This window comes from Colius striatus, chromosome 8 (assembly GCF_028858725.1).
Source record: "Colius striatus isolate bColStr4 chromosome 8, bColStr4.1.hap1, whole genome shotgun sequence".
NCBI lineage: Eukaryota > Metazoa > Chordata > Aves > Coliiformes > Coliidae > Colius > Colius striatus.
In genome coordinates, this window is record NC_084766.1 from 2,852,636 (window position 1) to 2,870,004 (window position 17,369).

The following is a 17,369-nucleotide window of genomic DNA, read 5'->3' on the forward strand; positions in this document are numbered from 1 at the left end:
TGATGGGGCGGTGGCGGTGGCCGCCGCCGCCACCGCCGGAGAGAGGGAGGAGGCGCGGGAGCCGCCGCCACCGCCGTCAGCCCGGGGCTGGCCGCTGCCGTACGGCCACTTAAACGCCGCAGGTGAGGCGGGGAATGCGGGGATTATGCGGTGTCCGGTGCTGGGCCCGCGCCCGGGGACCCGTCCGCCCCCGGCCGAGGGCTCCCAACGCCGTTCCGGCGTTGGGAGCCCTCGGCCGGGGGTTGACGGGTCCCCGGTTGCTGAGGTAAAGGCTGCCGTTTCGCCTTGACTGTTGCAGCACAGCTGGGAAAGAGGGAGAAACGGGTTTATTTCGCATTCCTCTATCATCCTGCACAGAATGGTTTCTGTCAGCGATGCTGAGTACTTGTGCTTTGTGTCAACCTTAGGTATCAAAACAGGCATGTACCAGGTCAAAAGAGATACTCGGCGCTCTTACTCCTTGCCGATGCTGTAAAACCGGTGGGTTTTCGAGATGGAAGTGTTTAGCTGTGAGTTAAAAAGCGCTTCAGCACGTAGGATTTGGTAGTTCAGAAGGCAGCGTGGAAAAGGGCTGTTGATGGTTTGCACACGTGCTGTTGGAGATCCAAGAGGCTGCTTGTGTGGGACAGGTTTTGTTTGAGATAAAGGCCTGCCTGTGTTTGCAGAGTGGAAGCTCAGCAGGAGGTGTTATCCACTAGTCTTTCAACTCTATGATGTTGCTAACAAATGGCTGTTTCTTAAAAACAGCACTTCAACAGGCTAGTTTTTTAAAGTTAAGCAAAGAAGAGACAAACAGGAGACAGTTTTAACGTTCACAGGTTTACTGGTTTGTGACTGGACTTGTGGTGGGTCTGGTGAGTTTGTATTGGAGGCTTAAATTTGATGAGTTGTATAAAAACCTGACCCACATTCTACGTTGTGAGGTGACCTGATGGAAGATTCCACCTATGCTCCATCCCCACAGAGTTCCCTCCTGCAGCTGGACACAGTGTCCATGCCACCTCCACAGAGCAGCTGGTAGTGCTGTGCTCTGGAGTGGCAAGAGCTCAGCGAGACATTTCCAGGCGTTTCAGTGCCCCGTATCTTTGTTCGGGGATGCCTCTTGCTGGATGTCAGAGGTAAGGAAATGCCTGTGGTCTTGTTTCTGCTTTTGCTTCCCATGGTATTAAAAAAAAGTGGAACTCAACTTGTGGGACTGGGGCAAAGTGATTTTTAAACCCAGCAGAAGGAAATTCTTTGGGAAGCTTCCTAAGTCTCTGTGGTGAAAGTGCTATTTAGGTGTGAAGGAAACATTCTGTGGATTAGTAAAGAACAAGAATTTTAGGTTGTGTTCTTTGCTATTCTATGTGATCTTTTTGCTAGCTGGTGAGGGGGATGTTTTTGATATTATACAATTAAAAACACAGCTCGGCCAAGGTGTTAGTATCTTTCAGGCTTTATGTTATCACTTTGTATGGAGCTCAGTTTTGCAGCCCCCTTATCCAGTTGTGATCCATAAAGCTTGTTACGTTATAAATGCTGATTTGCTAATCACACAACTTTTAAAATAAATAAGAAAAACCTTTCAATGCATGTAAGATGAGGAAGTCTCCTAGATTTTCACTAGACCAGAAAGTTAAGGTTGTAAATGATTGTCAAGAGTAAGAACAGACATAGTTTCGCTTCAGGTACTGTTTTGGTATTAATTTGGTTGGAGAATTTGTTCATGTCTTCCTCTGTTTCCATCCTAAGTTGGGAGTGTGAGAGGAAAACAAAGAAGTAAGAAGAGGAAAGCAAACTTGAATTGTTTTACTGTTAAGCTATGTAAAGATCAAGAGCAGCAAGCATTCTGTTCAGAGATTCCTTGAAGTGTGAGGGGAAAAAAGTATTTACCACTTGACATTTACCACGTGAAGTCTTCAAGATCTTGTACAAATATTAACGAAATAGTCTGAATTGCGACTGAAGACACGTGGTGGAGTACTTGATGAGTTCTTTAAAAGTCACTTGTGTGTGCCTTGAGTTATGGTGGTAGGATAAAAACCCTGTTGTTAGCTAGTTAGATCAGGAGTTGAGCTGCTCTTAGTGTTGACTTGAGTGTAGTACAAGCCCTTTGGTTTAAGGAGGTGTGCAAGTCAGGGAGCGGGATGTATTCTCTTCGTCGTGCTGCAATACGTAGCGGCACTCGGTGGCTCCTAAGACAGATATTTTGAGCCTTCAGGACTTTGTGTAGAAGCAGCTGTCAGTTTTGCATGGAGGCATCCCAGCAGAAAGTCTTTCAAGTGTCTGGAGCTCATGTTTGATTTTACAGTATCAATTTGGTGTTTTCTACTACGCAGCACTTACTGTGTCTGGAAAAGCACATCTTCCTCGAGAGTCTAAAACCTACAATGTGAAATAAACTGAACAAGTTACTTTATGGGGTTTCATGTCTTACCTCCATAAACAGCACTAAGGCCTTTGGGTACACTTAAGATGCTGTTGATAAGATCACTTACTAAATGTTTATGAAACAACTCTGATAGCCAAGTGACTACATAAAACTGAGTACAAGCTCTGCAGGAATATTTCTGCATTTTAAATTACTTTATAGTTGCTTCAGGGAAATGCTTATCCAATTTCTTGGTGTCATGGTGGGCACTGTGCTGTGTTTGATCAGTTTTCTATACAGCATATGAAGAAAACCCTTTAAAAAGTCATGTATTGTTTTGCAAAGTGTTCTTTTCCTCCTTTTGTTGCCAAGATGGTGTACTCTCTCTGGTGGCATTTAGGTGGTAAGGAAACCTTTGGTACTCTTTGCTTTAAATGAAGGATTTAGAGTTTTCAGGAAGAACAAGTGACAAGCTTCTGATGCAAGTCCACAGAGTATCTGAGACTTGTGATGTGTGAGAGGCAGCACTGCATGTTCTGTTTCCAGCACAGTGTTACTAAGTTGGTATGTGACAGTGGCCGCGTTACTGCTGCCTCAGCATGCGTTTCTGTGTATGGCTTCTTTTGTGCTGGGGAGCTACAGCCTCAAACCTGAGTCTTGTCCACGTTGCCACCCAGCAGCCCTGGCACAGGAACCCTTTTCCTCTGTGGTGTGAGATGTGCTCCCAGGCCAGTGGACCCAGTGAAGGAGGGGCTGAGGTGTAACTGCATGTAGTCAAACTTCGTCTTGAAACCTCCCACAAAGAAATGTAGGTTAAATCACTTGAGATCTGGGAGTTCTTCAGTGTCCTTGCTAAAATTCCTCTCAAGGGTGGTGAGAATTGAATCTGAGTTAAAAATCAAGCAGCAGGTCAGCAAGGAGAGCTCCAGTCTCTCTCTCGGGGACTTGAGGGCAGGTGGTGAAGCACTAATGGTGCTAGTAGAGTTTTGCATGCTGTCTGGAATAAACAAATCCAGTCAGCAGTCTGCTAACTGCTGTGGACATAGGATCTCAGTTAACCCTTCAGCTATGATTCTGGTGTAATGGAGATTGTTTTCTGTAACAAGGTTGCAGCCTGAGGTTAGTGTGATATTGCCGCTACTTTTCCTTAGCTAGGGTACTGATAATCACATCCAGCTTTCCACATTTTTACCTCAATATGCCGAATCAAGTTTGGATGCCTAAGAAAACCAGGAGCTTGGCTGACAGTGATTCAGTAGAGGAAAACACCACAGAGTTGTGGATAATCATTTTGAGAGATTAATTTCCCATATTTATGTATCCATCTTGGAAAAATACCGTGCTAGCAGGTAGGGTCTCACGCAGCCTCTCAGAAGCATCTCGTTTCACACAGTGCTCTGACCAAATTGGGGAAGTGTTCATGCCTCAGAAAGCAACGTTTTTGTTTTAAAAAGAAACTTATGCACACAAAGTTGCAATTTACTTGTGTTCCTTCTGTTAACTGAAAGGCTGGGGGAGGAAAAAGGGAAACAAGACACATGATACACACTGCTGATGAGCTGACTAAGTATAAAGTCACAGTAGCAGGAAAGTAATCAGCTGGCTAGCTGCAGACCTTGCTGCTGTCGGGCAAGAAGTGTATTTTGCCCTCTGATGCTTAAGTTTGTGCTTGCTCTGCGTTACTCATGTATGTTATTCGTCATTATTTAATGCTATCTGTTGTTTGGTTTCAGCAATAACACCGGTAATGAAGAAGGTGAAGTAGTTCCTAGTGCAGTTTTCTGTCAGAAGACAAGTCCAGTTATCCAGGTGACTTGGTCTCCTCTGCTGTTAGTCAGTCTCATGTTGCAGACTGGTCATGTAGGAAATGGGACGTGGCATTCTTAAGTTCAATGATGAACAGGGGCAGTTGTGCACAGAGATCTTTGTTGTATTGCAGATGATAAGGTTATGAGGGAGAGGGCTTCTTACCCTTTAAACTACGGAAATGGCACTGAATGAGTAGTCTGAAGGAGATGACAAGAGTTTAAAGAAATTGCCTTGTCATGAAAAATGAACTCAACTGTTGCTGTTGAGACAAAATTAGCAACCAGCTGCATGGAATGGTTTAAGCTCATGTTTTGTGCAAGCGCTTCTTTCTTTTGTTGCTTTCTTTGTCTTTCCCAGTTGGTAAAATGCCTTTGACAGCTTTTAAAACCAGGAACAAGTCCTATCAGGTGCATCTTAAGGTTAATGTAGATTTCTTTTTCCCAGGCTCAGCCTATTCAGTATTGACCTTTGATGGGTGTGCTTACTCAGTGTTGTGGTGTCATTTTTATTGTGTGTTTGATAAGGGTTGATTTTTATTCCCACAGTGCCAGCTGAAGAAGCACTAGGCTGGTATTAGGCAACCTGGCTTGTGGCAAATGAACATAGTTCCTGTAGGTTAGGGAGAATTTCCTGCCATCATCCTCAGAAGTTGCTTTGGTTAGAAGACAAATCAGTAAGTTGAGTGTATTTTTGGTGAGTCTAAATTCACTGCTTCTAGAAAACTTGTGATTAAAGTGTTATAAAAACCACAGTGCTGAAGAATGTATTTACTGTATTTTTAGTATTTAATCTGTATTTTGGGAGTAAGGTAAGCTGGAAGTCCAGATAAACAACTCAAGTTTGTTTACTAGAGTAAGGCAAAAATATTTAGTACAAAACCAAGGTCAATTGACTGATAATTAATTACAAATTACACGTCATAATTTCTTCTGTTCAACAAAGTAGTGGTTGTTCACCGAAGTGTTGTGAGCAAGGCTTTCAAAATCAGTAAGATAACATAGAAATGAGAAAATACCCGTTAATATGGAGAGGAGGAGTCAATGCATACCTTCTGGTAGTGGTTTATGGATGTTTTGGCAACTATTGAAATCAAGGTATTAAAGGTTATCGATGTCTTGACTTGATGTGGTGTTTTGAGAAATTAAAACCAAGCATGAAGTACATATTGTTGATATCCAATCAACTCCAGAGAGAATGTCTTCACAAGTATCACCCCCTAAATCCTTTTAGAAGGGCAGCTTTGATTTGTGTGCTCATTTTTCTTCCCAACTATTTCTTTTGCACTGCTGGCAAATCTGATTGGACAAGTTGAATCTTCTCTAATGTAGAATAAAATAGTGAGTGGTTATATTAGATGGAAGAAGAACATTCATCCAGTAATTAAGATAAGAGCTACTTCTAGAAATAGGTACAGTACCTCTTTAAAAAGAGAAGTGAGGAGAGTTTCTGGGTTTGGAAGGGCTGTGGCCCATAAAAAGATGTAAAACTCTGTTGGATATTCATGATGGGTTTGAGTACCTGTTTATAGACAGAAGCTGAATAATAGATTAAATAGGCTGATTCCTTGCTTTCATTCTGAAAACCTTGAATGTGGTGTGTGTGTATGTGACAATAGTGTGTTGTACTGTCTTGAATTTGCTGAGATTTGGTGACATGATTGAAGCTTCTAGTTAATGAGCTTAGCTTTTTGAGTATAAAACAGCTCTGAGTTTAAAGCTGTTTCCTAGATGGTAGCTGTGCATAAGCCACCAAGTATAAAGTATGCACAAATCCATTCTGTTCTGCTGTGGTTCTTAAATATTGGATAAGCTTTCTATGACTTTGGCATCACTGGTAGCCTTTCCAGGCTTTTTTTCTTCATGTATTCTACGTAACATCCTGTGGTTAATTCTTTTTCTGCTGGTTGTTCCCAGTTATTCTGGTGACTCGTCACCTCCATGAGACAAAAATGGTGCTGAGATGTCTTGCCTTCCTGCTAACAGTATTCTAGAGGCAAGAGGGCAATTCCTGAGAAAGCTGTCTGAAGAGAAAACATCTTTTCTCATTTTTGGTGTGTAATTATGTTACTTATTACCACAGCACTTTTGAAGACACTTTGGAATTAAAGCTGGTGGTTAATTTGCAGTCACGTTATGTTGAAATCTGACTACTTTAAAGGATTCACAATATGATAAACATCTCTCTTAATTACTGAGATCAAAGAAAGACAGAAACATGATGTCTGCACCATCAACTTAGAGCTGAGATGCTTCAGGTCAATATTATTGCAGAATCTTAAGTTTGCTTGGGAGAGGTGGGGGGAAAATGTCATGCCACCAAATTTGCAGTGTATTTTATAAAACAATATCATGTATTGGACCTGTACTGTATTATTTTAGCTTCAGCTTTACATGGTTGCTGGCTCTACTTTCTTTCTTAGTGTATGAAGTGCAAGCAGTGGAAAAGACTAATGATTAAGCTGGTATTTAAACAGTAATCCTTGTTTTTTACCCAGTGTAACTCACACACATACGTGTGTTTATTTTTTTTAAGGAAATAATGAAAGTAGACATCTAGGGAATATTCTGCTGCTTGGTAGCTTTACATTTCTATTTAAGAATGGGTGAGATCGTCTTAATTCACTTTTGCTCGAGTAAATGGTGTTTTAAAAGCATGTTTGTATAACCTAATGAATTACATGTCTGTTTTTTTAGATGGCTCTTACTTCATCAGAAACAGCACAAAGCACAGTGCATTTTAGTAATCTTTGTTAAACTCTTTCTCCAATGTGTAACAGGACGATTGTATTGGTGGACAGAGAAGGATGATGGCAGGCAATAACCAGCTTTGCATCCGACGTTGGACTACCAAGAACGTGGCCAAGTGGCTGAAGGAAGAAGGCTTCTGTGAATACGTGGATGTCTTGTGCAACAGGCACAGGCTGGATGGGATCACGCTGCTGACGCTTACCGAGTACGACTTACGATCCCCTCCTTTGGAAATCAGAGTCCTGGGGGATATCAAAAGGCTGATGTTGTCCATCCGCAAACTACAGAAGCAACACGTCGATGTCCTGGAGGAGCTGGGATACAGCAGCGACAGCCACGTTGGCGCCGTGTGCCCGAGCGTTGCTTCCCTGCAGGGCACAGACTGGTTTTGTAATGGTGAGGTACCTCGGGACTATGATGGACCCATTCCTGACGTGAATGGTGATCAGTATCAATACGCCAACGGCAAGAACAAACACTCCACGCGGAGGCTGGACCCGGAGTACTGGAAGACGGTTTTAAGTTGTGTGTATGTGTTCATAGTGTTTGGCTTTACGTCCTTCGTGATGGTGATAGTGCACGAGCGAGTACCTGACATGCAAACTTACCCACCTCTACCAGACATATTTCTAGATAGGTAAGACGTTTTCTTATAAAACAAAATAGGAACTTGATGGTCAAAACATGGGCTGTCTTTGTTTCCTGTCCTCAAAAGTTTCATGGGGTCTTGAGGATGCCTCTGCAAAATAGTTATTGGGAGTGTAGTGAACCCTTCTGCTAAGGTTGTGAGCACAGCCGTTAGATGCAGAGAGGTAGTCTTGTCAGGGGAAAATAAATTCATTGTTCTACTCAGTTAGCAAAGATGAAATCCTGGTGGTTGTCTACAGATTTATTAGAGGATAAATGCTCCCTTTGGGGACGTGCACCATGGAGAACTTATTGCCTACAGAGTTTCAAAAGACAAGATAAACTGTTGAAGAGTTCAGTCTTTCTGATCTCCTTACTCCTGCCAGTACTTTCCATTTTCACTAATGGGTTTCATGAAGTCAGTAGGAGCCTAATCATCTGAGTGAGCATGCAGAATGCCCCATAAATTTAGCTGTAACTCAGCAAGGATGGACCACATCCAGCAGAGTGGAAGAGGGGAGAGTGGGAGCTATAGCGTTACTGGATTTTTTTCCCAGGGCACCACTGCAGTATTCAGCGGGCAGGAGGATGGGAGAGGTCAGAAAGAAACAGGTCACAAAACAATGCAAGGGTATTACTACAAAGCTGATGTTTGAGCAGGGGGAACACAAAAGTACAGGGAGTGGCCTCTCCTGAAATCTGTTGATCCGTATTCTGGGGAAATTGCAGAGTGTAAATTATTACTGACTCCACACAGAAGTCTTATGTCTTTTAACAAGCAAAGCTAAAAGGTTTGCATCTAGTGATTATGACTGAAATCTAGTTTGGAAATGGTTTTTATTTTTCCTAATCCTTTTCTGGGCATTTCTGCTTCATTCCAAGTGTGTAGGATTTTAGGCTTTGCAGCTTTTCATTAATTGTGTTGACATGGCATTCCTTATAAGCATAAGCAGCGTAATTGGCGTGATGCAAGTCTGTGTCTGAAAGAAAAAGGTTGTTGGGAAACAATGGCAGAGAAGCACATCCTGGTACTGAATCCAATCTGTGAATTAAGAGAGCATAGTAGAGATTGTCTTTGACTTAGTGAATTCTGTGTGCCTGCTGAAATTGAGGTATTAGAAAGGAGATAATGGCATAAAAAACAAATGCAAATTCTGTTTCAACCTAACAACAATTTTTGGTTGCATTTTAAAACTGGTGTCAGTTGAATGTAAGTGGGTTTTGTGGTTAGAACTTTATATGCCTTTGTTCTCAATACTGAGACTAGAAAGAAAAATGAAGCTATTGTAAGTGACCTTTGTTGCCTCACTCCTGTTTTTTCAGTGTCCCTAGGATACCGTGGGCTTTTGCCATGACTGAAGTATGTGGTGTAATTCTTTGCTACATCTGGCTGTTGGTTCTTCTGCTTCATAAGCACAGGTACCATAATACCCTATATAAGATTCAAAGTAACTGGTCCTTTGATTAAGAGAAGAGACTGTAACAAGGAACTGATTAAGACTTTCCATTCAATAGGAATCTTGTGAGTTTTTAATGTGTCTGTTGAAATGGGTTAGGGAAGATTTAATCAAGAGTGATGACTTGTGACTCTTAGAAAGGAGTAATCTCAGTGTAGTCTACCAGATTTATATGTAATTTCCTTTAGAACACAAGTATTTCAGAGACTTGTCAGTATATACTCTCATACTGTACAATTTTGTATATAAGAAAACTCTATGAATAGAGTGCAGTTCCCCAGGATGCCTGAGCCAGCCTGGCAGCTTGCTGCCACTGCAGGGGAGAAAGCCCCTTTTGTGTGTGTCTGTGTGTGCATTTCTAGTTCATTTTTACCATTTTGCTGGTTTGCATCAGTTTGCCACCAGAAGGTATGAATACTGAAGCTCTAGTACAAGTGTAGCTGCAGAGGAGTGGAGCTGAGCCTTTTGGTGGCAGTAAGCTTGCTGCAGTGTCTCGCCACATCACGTGGGATAACACAGTTACAGAACCAGTTTTTTTAAACTGAAATCAATTTAGTGACAAAGAGACTTGATGGGATTAGATTGAGGTGTGTGGAAATGTTTTTATCATAACCTTCCTGATTTAAAAATACAATCTATTTGGGGTTTTTGCAATCAGTTCTGTGTGCTTTTCCCAGATCCATACTCCTGCGAAGGCTGTGCAGCCTCATGGGAACAGTATTCTTACTACGTTGCATTACAATGTTTGTTACCTCACTCTCTGTGCCAGGACAGCACTTGCAGTGTACTGGAAAGGTAAAACCTTGAATTGCTTTAAAATCTTTCTCTTGTTTCCCTTTTTTGTTCGTAGAATTTAAGATGTGGTTAAGATTGCTGTGGCCATGATGTGTGTTTGTGAGATTAGTGTTGTTTCTCTCTCCTCTCCATGCCCCTTCATTCATCACTATTATGCAGGCAAGCATCCTTAGGGGTCCTAGAAGCACTTGCCACTTGGGAGAGGAGGTAGTTACTTGGGGAAGGATATTCAGAATGCTGCTTAATGTCAAACAGAGAGAATACAGCACAAGTGTGCACTTGAGGTACTCATGTCACAAAGAAAGGCTGAAAGTGGAGTAATCACTTCCTTGTCTTGTGGGATGTCTGGTTTTGGAAAACCCCAACCCAAAAACTATCATTATTTCACCCCTTGCAATAAGGGATGTTCCATGGAACATGGGATTTTATCCTAACTTGTAGTTCTATCCAGCTCAAGCCTGTTCTATGGGAACCTTGACAGTTACACCTTGGAGGGTCAAGTATATGAAAAAAAGAGATGTCAGACTCTGTATGTAAATCACTTGCAGCACAATACTTGCTCTGAATCCCACAGTATGCATCAGAGTTAGAAGGAGTACAAGTAGCAGTTGTAGTTATTAATGTGACTCGCTGCCACAACAAAATCCCAAGATGTGCTAGCCTTAACAAAGGACCCCATGTGATAAATGGTGTTAAACATACCTGGTGCCATACAGCTCACTTTAAGGACATACTGTTTGGGCAGTGGGGCTGCAGCTTACTAAAGGTTAATGTCACTATCTTTTAGTTGTATGGCAACGTCTGGGCGAAACTGCAGCGGGCATTTGCAATATGGAGTGGCTTTGGAATGACTCTGACTGGAGTACATACGTGTGGAGATTACATGTTCAGTGGCCACACTGTCGTCCTGACCATGCTCAACTTCTTTGTCACAGAGTGTAAGTACAAAATGTCAATACTTGAAATGTTATTAACACTTCAGGATACGCACTGCTCGCTGTCAGCCACGGGTGTGAGAGTGTAAATACTTCAGTGTCCTTAGGTATTGAGAATATTTGCTGCTTGACCTCCTCAAAAAGTTCAGGGTGTAAGCTTTAAGCAAATACAAATTCAGGTTTGTGACAGTTCACTTGCAGACAGGAAAGGAACACCACCCTTTAGATGAATGGAGGGATGAAGAGGACACATTTGGAACAACACATGAATCAAGAAAATTAGAAAGGCTTTCACCTTGCTGCTGGGAGGATACTATGGATGACTTCAGGATTGTGTGTCCCTGTTCACTCCCCAGCTGGGGAGCTGTGCATTTGATGTCATCCATAAAACCAAAACACCAAAGCTCATGATGAGCGAGAACATAGGAAACAACAGTAAACACAGAGAGTGATTTGATACTTTATATAGCAAACAAAGACAGTTTGAGCTCCCCTCTGATGGAATGACCATAGTAACAGAGTAATGCATGCTTTCTGACATACTTCTGCCTGTTACATGGAAAAAGCAAGATTGTCATCAGAAGAGGTTGGCTGAACAAAGAATTGCTCTTTGTGTGGTCCTAAACCATTTTAGGGAGCTCTGATAATCCATAAATGCATAGTAGGTGAACTTGTTATGAAGTCCTGAAGTGACAGACTTTTACAACCTGCATGATGGTTGTCACTGCATTTGTTGGACCTGTAGATATAAACAATGCTTCCAGTTGAAGACAGTAACTCCATCACACGTTTGGGTGAAAGGTCTGTATAAAAGCTGGCAGTGTCTGGGCCTGGGTGTCACGAGGACCCAGATCTTTGAGACATCCAAGGTTAGTCACCTTCTGTTCTCTCCTAGATACGCCAAGGAGCTGGAACTTCTTGCACACCTTGTCCTGGGTCCTGAATCTCTTTGGAATCTTCTTCATTTTGGCTGCACACGAACATTATTCTATAGATGTCTTCATTGCCTTTTACATCACTACAAGACTCTTTTTGTATTACCACACGCTGGCTAACACTAGAGCATATCATCAGAGTAGGAGAGCAAGGATCTGGTTTCCCATGTTTTCTTTTTTTGAATGCAATGTTAATGGTACTGTTCCCAATGAGTATTGTTGGCCTTTTTCAAAACCTACTATCCTGAAAAGATTGATTGGCTGAAGAGTGTGGGAGTCAATTGAGATCTTTATAAAGTGTGATGACTGAGATCCTACAAGGCTAGATGAGGGGAGACGTGAAGTAACGCTTTTCACTCCATGACCTCCTCCTTCTTGTCTTGTTTCCTAGGTTCTTAGCCATAAAATGGGGTTCCCGTACTTCACAGGCACGTGTGTTTGTTTTCTTGTTGCTGAAATAGAAAATGATGCAGGTAAAGGCTATCAGTGACCCATGAATATACACCAGAATACTCTTACCCCTAGTGAGGTTCTGTGTGGATGTTTATGTAAGTTTAACCTCAAATACGTGCTTGTGTGGAACACGAAACACCCTTTACAGGTCCAAATAATCCCTGTTACCTGACATGCCAGCCTTTACATACACTGACTACAAATTTGGGACTTTATGAAGACTTTCTTTTAAAACAGTCATAAATGTAATTGTCTAACACAAACTCTGTGTGTACTTAAAGACTGAGGAGTACTGTGTCATAATGAAGAAAGCAGCATAGTTCTTGCTAAAAGGGTGTCTTAACTGCTAAATAACAAGTCTTAAGTATAAATGGCAGTATAAATGGTCTGTGTACAGGTTGCCAAAAATGGAAGTCTGCCTTGTGGCTATGCATTGATGATGGTTTTTTTTAATGACAGCTTATTTAGCCTAGTCTATCAGTTGTCCATGTGGTTGTTCTAGCACTTGGAAGTTTTCCCTTTTGTGTTTAAATAAATAAGTTGAAGTAAGTGCTACATCCACTGAAAGTAAAATTCATTTAGCTATGGTGAGTTAAAAGCTACGAAATAACTTCTGTGTGGGTTTAATTGCTTTGTACCCAAAGCTGTGCATGCTTTTTAGGAGCAGCTCTTTAACACTGGGAAAACAGAACAGTTATCTTCATGTATCTTACTGACCCATAAATGGATGGGGACAATGCATGTAGTAACTCTTTCAGGAAAAGTAATAATAGTGAGTGTTGGAAATAGTGCTCATATTGCTGTATGTTTTAGCACTCTGGTGTCAACAATATGGTGAATATCTCTGGATATAGATACACAGTATATTTGTATAGATGTAAACACACGTGGCATGTGTTCTTCTAACAAGTATGAAAAGAGACTAGTTCTCCATTTAAGTTGCTCATTTGCTACACTGAAAGATAAAAGCACTGTAAGCAGTTGAGTTTTGGTTGCTTAAAAAACCCCACCACAACAAAACACCCTCAAACACCCCAAACCAACACTCCCAGGCTCATAATGTATAAGCATCGTGCAGGAGATGCAGCGGTTTGTAAGGGGACTGTGCTAGTGTCATCTGTACAGACATGAAGTTAGATTTATGCTGCAGGAGAGCTGATAGGTAAAAGGTACAAGTCCTAAAAATAGGATAGGGCTTTTAATTTGGTGGTTGAATGTAGGTGCTACGTGAAAAAGGTGGTGTAAATCAGCCTTGGAGAGTTACACAAAGCATTTCCAGCTTGCTACAAGCTGACTTCACGGCCACAGTGGACTTTGGTTTGCATGGAGAAGAATCCCTTTGGAATTTTGCAAGACAGTTTTGTGTTTGGAGGCTTGTGACCTACAATGGGCTGCTCCTCCAGTCTTGTGTTCCTTTTCTAAGCCCAGGTTGGAGCTTGGCTATTTTCACTCTTCGTAGGATATTACTTTTGTAACTTAATTTAGCTCCTATCCCACAAGGGAATTGTGCATCTGGGAGTGTCCCTGCCAGCTGCTTTGAGCACACATGCACTCTACTATTAGGCAGACTTTTGTATTTGTAACATTCCAGGGTTTTTAGCAGAATGGCAGGTTAATGCTGTATTGCTCAATCTGGTGTAGCCTAATGGCTCTTGCCATCCAAACTGGGGGAGTATGCTTACACCTAAGGAGAAGAACAAAGGAGAAAACATTCTGAAAGGTTTGATGTCTTCTCATTTGTTGTTCTTACCTTTCTGATTCCAGGAGGGCAGTTTGAACATTCCTCTCGAGACTTTCTAATCAAAGAGCTCAGTCTGTTCATCTATACTTGCCTTTGCAATGCACACACAATTATGAATGCTGTTGTTTTTTTAAACTCTAGGAAACATCTGCTGTCAGTGTGCAGGACTGGCCTCTGACACGAGGAGAGGTGTGCAGTTCAACCTGCGCAGCCCTGGGTTCCGACAAGGGCCGTGGCAGTGCCAACTGGCATAGCCGTGTCTAAGCTGAAGCATTATTTTGCAGCTGTAACTATTGTTTACATAAAGTCAACATATCATTTCAATGCTATTGTTTTAAGAAAAATGAATTCCATACACTTTGAAACATAAGGCTTCTCTCTTTGTTCTCATTTTTGCAAATCCCTTTCGGTAAATCTGTTCTAAATCAGCATTGCCCATCAGCACTTTTTAAAGGAAACTTGCTCTTCTGTGCTGTTTCCCTTGATGCTAGGTATCTGAATCCAAGATAAGTAATAGAAAGAAGCTGATCTTGTGAGCACTGAAGTGGATGAAGACGTTTCCAGGATAATTGTCCTACTTTGGAAGTTTGTTTTGTCTGTCTGAATATGCAAGAGGAAGGTTTGAAGTTGATAGAAGACAGAAAAAAGTGGATCTTAGGTGCAAAAGAGCGCAGGTCAGTCTGTGAAGTTGGTAGTGTTAGGCTTTGTTGTTAATTAGATGGGAACAAGTTGCTGACAGGCTTAAAACTCTGTACCTCTTTTTCAATCAAGAGTCAGTGTTTTAAAAGCTGCCTCTCTGCTGCTGACAAGCATTTTAAGTAAAGGCCACAGAGAATCATTGGGCCTCGGATTGCGTGCTGAGCGTGTTCAAGGTTGTCCTTCTCCCTTATGTTCACACACCCCTCTTTTTGCTATCCTTTAACTTGCTGCACCTATTGTCCAGTCGTCTCCTGTGGGAGCCCACAACATGATCTGACTTAGGGGAGTGACCTAATTATTGTGTCGTGGCAACAAGTGCAAGTCTGATACTACAGAGTGCACAAGCTGATCAAGTAGAAGAGTTTGTATAGCTGGATATACAAAAGGAGGAGAGGGTCAAGTTTTTGGGTTGCTTAGCAAATATTTGAGACCTGACAACAGCCATGAGCTCTCCTTTACTGTTGCCATCAGTCTGGGGATATGTGTGCACATACCTGCAAATGACAGACACGTAGGTGCTACCCACCTCCCTTTTTTTGGTCATTGTTGTCGTACCTTATGACACAGCTTCTTACACCAGCTTTCCTAACCTTTTTGCATTGATTTTTTTGCTTTCTGGAAGATCCCTAGGGGTTTAATGACATTATACCTGCATTCAGAAATACAGGTAGAAGTTTTCTAGCAAGTTTTGGTTATACTGACAGAAGCTTATGGAAGGATCTTTAAACAAGCTTCCTGCGACTCTTTTTGAATCATGACATAGAAGCTTTCAGCTATGCTTATTATCCTCATGTCATCTGTCAAAACAAGGTAACACTTATGCAAAATGTTGGTACAGAGATGTAGCATTTAAATGTCCCAGACTGGGAAGAATTGGATCCTCTAAGTAAACTGCTTCTGATGAAGCACATGATGTGCTTAACTTTAAGCAAATCACTAACTTCAGTGAGGGTTGCCACCGTTTTAGTTTAAGCATTTTTTAGGTAAGCCAAGCTGCTACAGTAATGATAATGTCACTTTTTGGTTTTCCCTGATGTGCCCCCCACACCCCCATCTGCTAAAGAAGAAAACAATCCAGTAGAATTCCAAATAAATTACTAATTAAGTGGGTACTGAGAGAATCTGAAAGAAAACAGTGCATCAAAATAATACTTTGAGAGCTGCTTAAAGAATCAGTTTTTGAACAAAGACCAAAAAGGTTTTTTGTTGTAAACATGTTAAGTAAGGTTATTTAAAGCATTGAAACCCTTCAGTGAGAATAAAAGCACAGGTTCTTAGCATTTTCATTTCTGTATGGCTGTCTCATGTAGTGCCAAAAAGAGTGTCGAAGGGGAAGAGGGAAAGGTTCGACTCGGCCATCAGTGCAAGTCTTTTGCAGCCGTTGATATCTCCTTGGGGTTTTTTAAGCAGTGAATGCTACACTTGTTCATTACTGTTTTTTGATATACAGAAGCCCAGTAGGTTTTCAAGCACCAAAACTATTGTGGAGCTGAGTCTTAATCATGAAAAATAAGCATTTAAAGAAATAGTAGATGTCTTAGGGATTAAAAACAGACACTTGGTTTTGTGGACCTGTAGTGTACCACAGTAACCTGTAACAACTGTGATAGTTGTTCATCCTGTGTAGTTTCCACTGACAACTTGGGGAGAGTTTGCAGTAATTTACAGACAATATTGATTTTTCTGGGGTTTTTTTTTTTACTAATCTGGGATGCTTTTATAGGAACTTGACCTGTAAGTACAAGTGAACCTCATAGTCTTGTCAAGGTGGAGGTGTATTTGGCAGAAGTCGTAGCAGTGAGCCGCTTCACCCTCAGAATTGGTTTGTGCCCCTGGAGTTCATCAGTCAAGTGTTAATTGATAGACCACTGATGATTTGTACATCATTTTGATTGTCACTGTTCTAATTAAAACAGTGTTTCTGAGGAACAAAAGGCCTTTGGAGTGAACCTACCGGCGTTTTGTTTGTTAGATGAAGATAAGAACCCAACCTCCCCTCACGACCTGTTGAACACTATAGTACTGTGAACACTGACCTTTCCTGTAGCAGTGTGCTGCATACTTATATTTGTATCTTAAGCAATTCCCAGTGAGTGATATGTACAGAATTCAGTGACATGCACGTTTTTGAAGCCAGTTTGCAATAGGGACTTTAGAACTTGAGATAATTGTGGAGCACCATAACCTGACCCTTTAGCCCAGCAACTGTGTAGTTAGAAAGACTGTAACTTAGTTTTGCTATTTCAGTACAGTTTTGTCAAGTGTCAGAATCCACCAACGGTGTTGGATGTGGAACTTGGCTGTAGAAACGTGGCTTTTCCCACTGAAGAGTCACTCCAGTTTTGCTCTGACAGAGAAATTAGTGCTCTCTCATGGCTAGAAGGTATGCCAGTGAAGCTTCAAGTGAGTACTGTAAATAAGTAAATATTGTTTTGATTCTAAACTCAGATTGAATTAATATATTGTTTTCTATCTTTGTTGTATTAAAACATATTTAAAAGTACTAAAATAAAATATTTGAAAGCTGACAGGTGTTTGATTTCTTTTCCCTGTAAACTGGTGGCTCTTCAGCTCTGTTTGAGTTGGGACTATACAAACATACCTGATTCACCTATGCTTCAGGTGGTTTTGCTGGTGTGGAAATGCATGCTGCATGAGGCATGTAGCCTGGTGGTTTTGCCAGTTGTACATTGCTTTGTCAAATCACTTAAATGTTTTTGTTTTTAAAAGGTTGGAAAATGTGTTGCATCTTGTGAGATCTCAGTGAAGTGTGACGAGGGCTTTCTGAAGTTCTTCAGCTGGAGTGACTATAATGTCTGTA

The 17,369-nt window shown here is 41.5% G+C and overlaps 1 protein-coding gene across 2 annotated transcripts; it reads left to right on the plus strand.

Moving 5' to 3' along the window:
* On the plus strand, positions 1-17,369 carry SAMD8 (sterile alpha motif domain containing 8). Of its 2 annotated transcripts, XM_062001398.1 has the most exons (7): positions 1-122; positions 965-1,118; positions 6,936-7,543; positions 8,857-8,952; positions 9,668-9,785; positions 10,573-10,723; positions 11,616-17,369. In XM_062001398.1, the coding sequence occupies exons 2-7, from the start codon at positions 1,110-1,112 to the stop codon at positions 11,918-11,920; spliced, it is 1,287 nt and encodes a 428-aa protein (XP_061857382.1). In that variant the 5' UTR covers positions 1-122; positions 965-1,109; the 3' UTR covers positions 11,921-17,369. The 2 variants fall into 2 exon arrangements, with proteins under 2 accessions (XP_061857382.1, XP_061857383.1); XM_062001399.1 differs by lacking the exon at positions 965-1,118.

Bases quoted from the DNA above. Each gene is read 5' to 3' on its own strand.
- SAMD8 (XM_062001398.1), top strand. The intron at 9,786-10,572 runs GTAAAACCTTGA...ACTATCTTTTAG, and splicing joins ACTTGCAGTGTACTGGAAAG to TTGTATGGCAACGTCTGGGC. The intron at 10,724-11,615 runs GTAAGTACAAAA...GTTCTCTCCTAG, and splicing joins CAACTTCTTTGTCACAGAGT to ATACGCCAAGGAGCTGGAAC.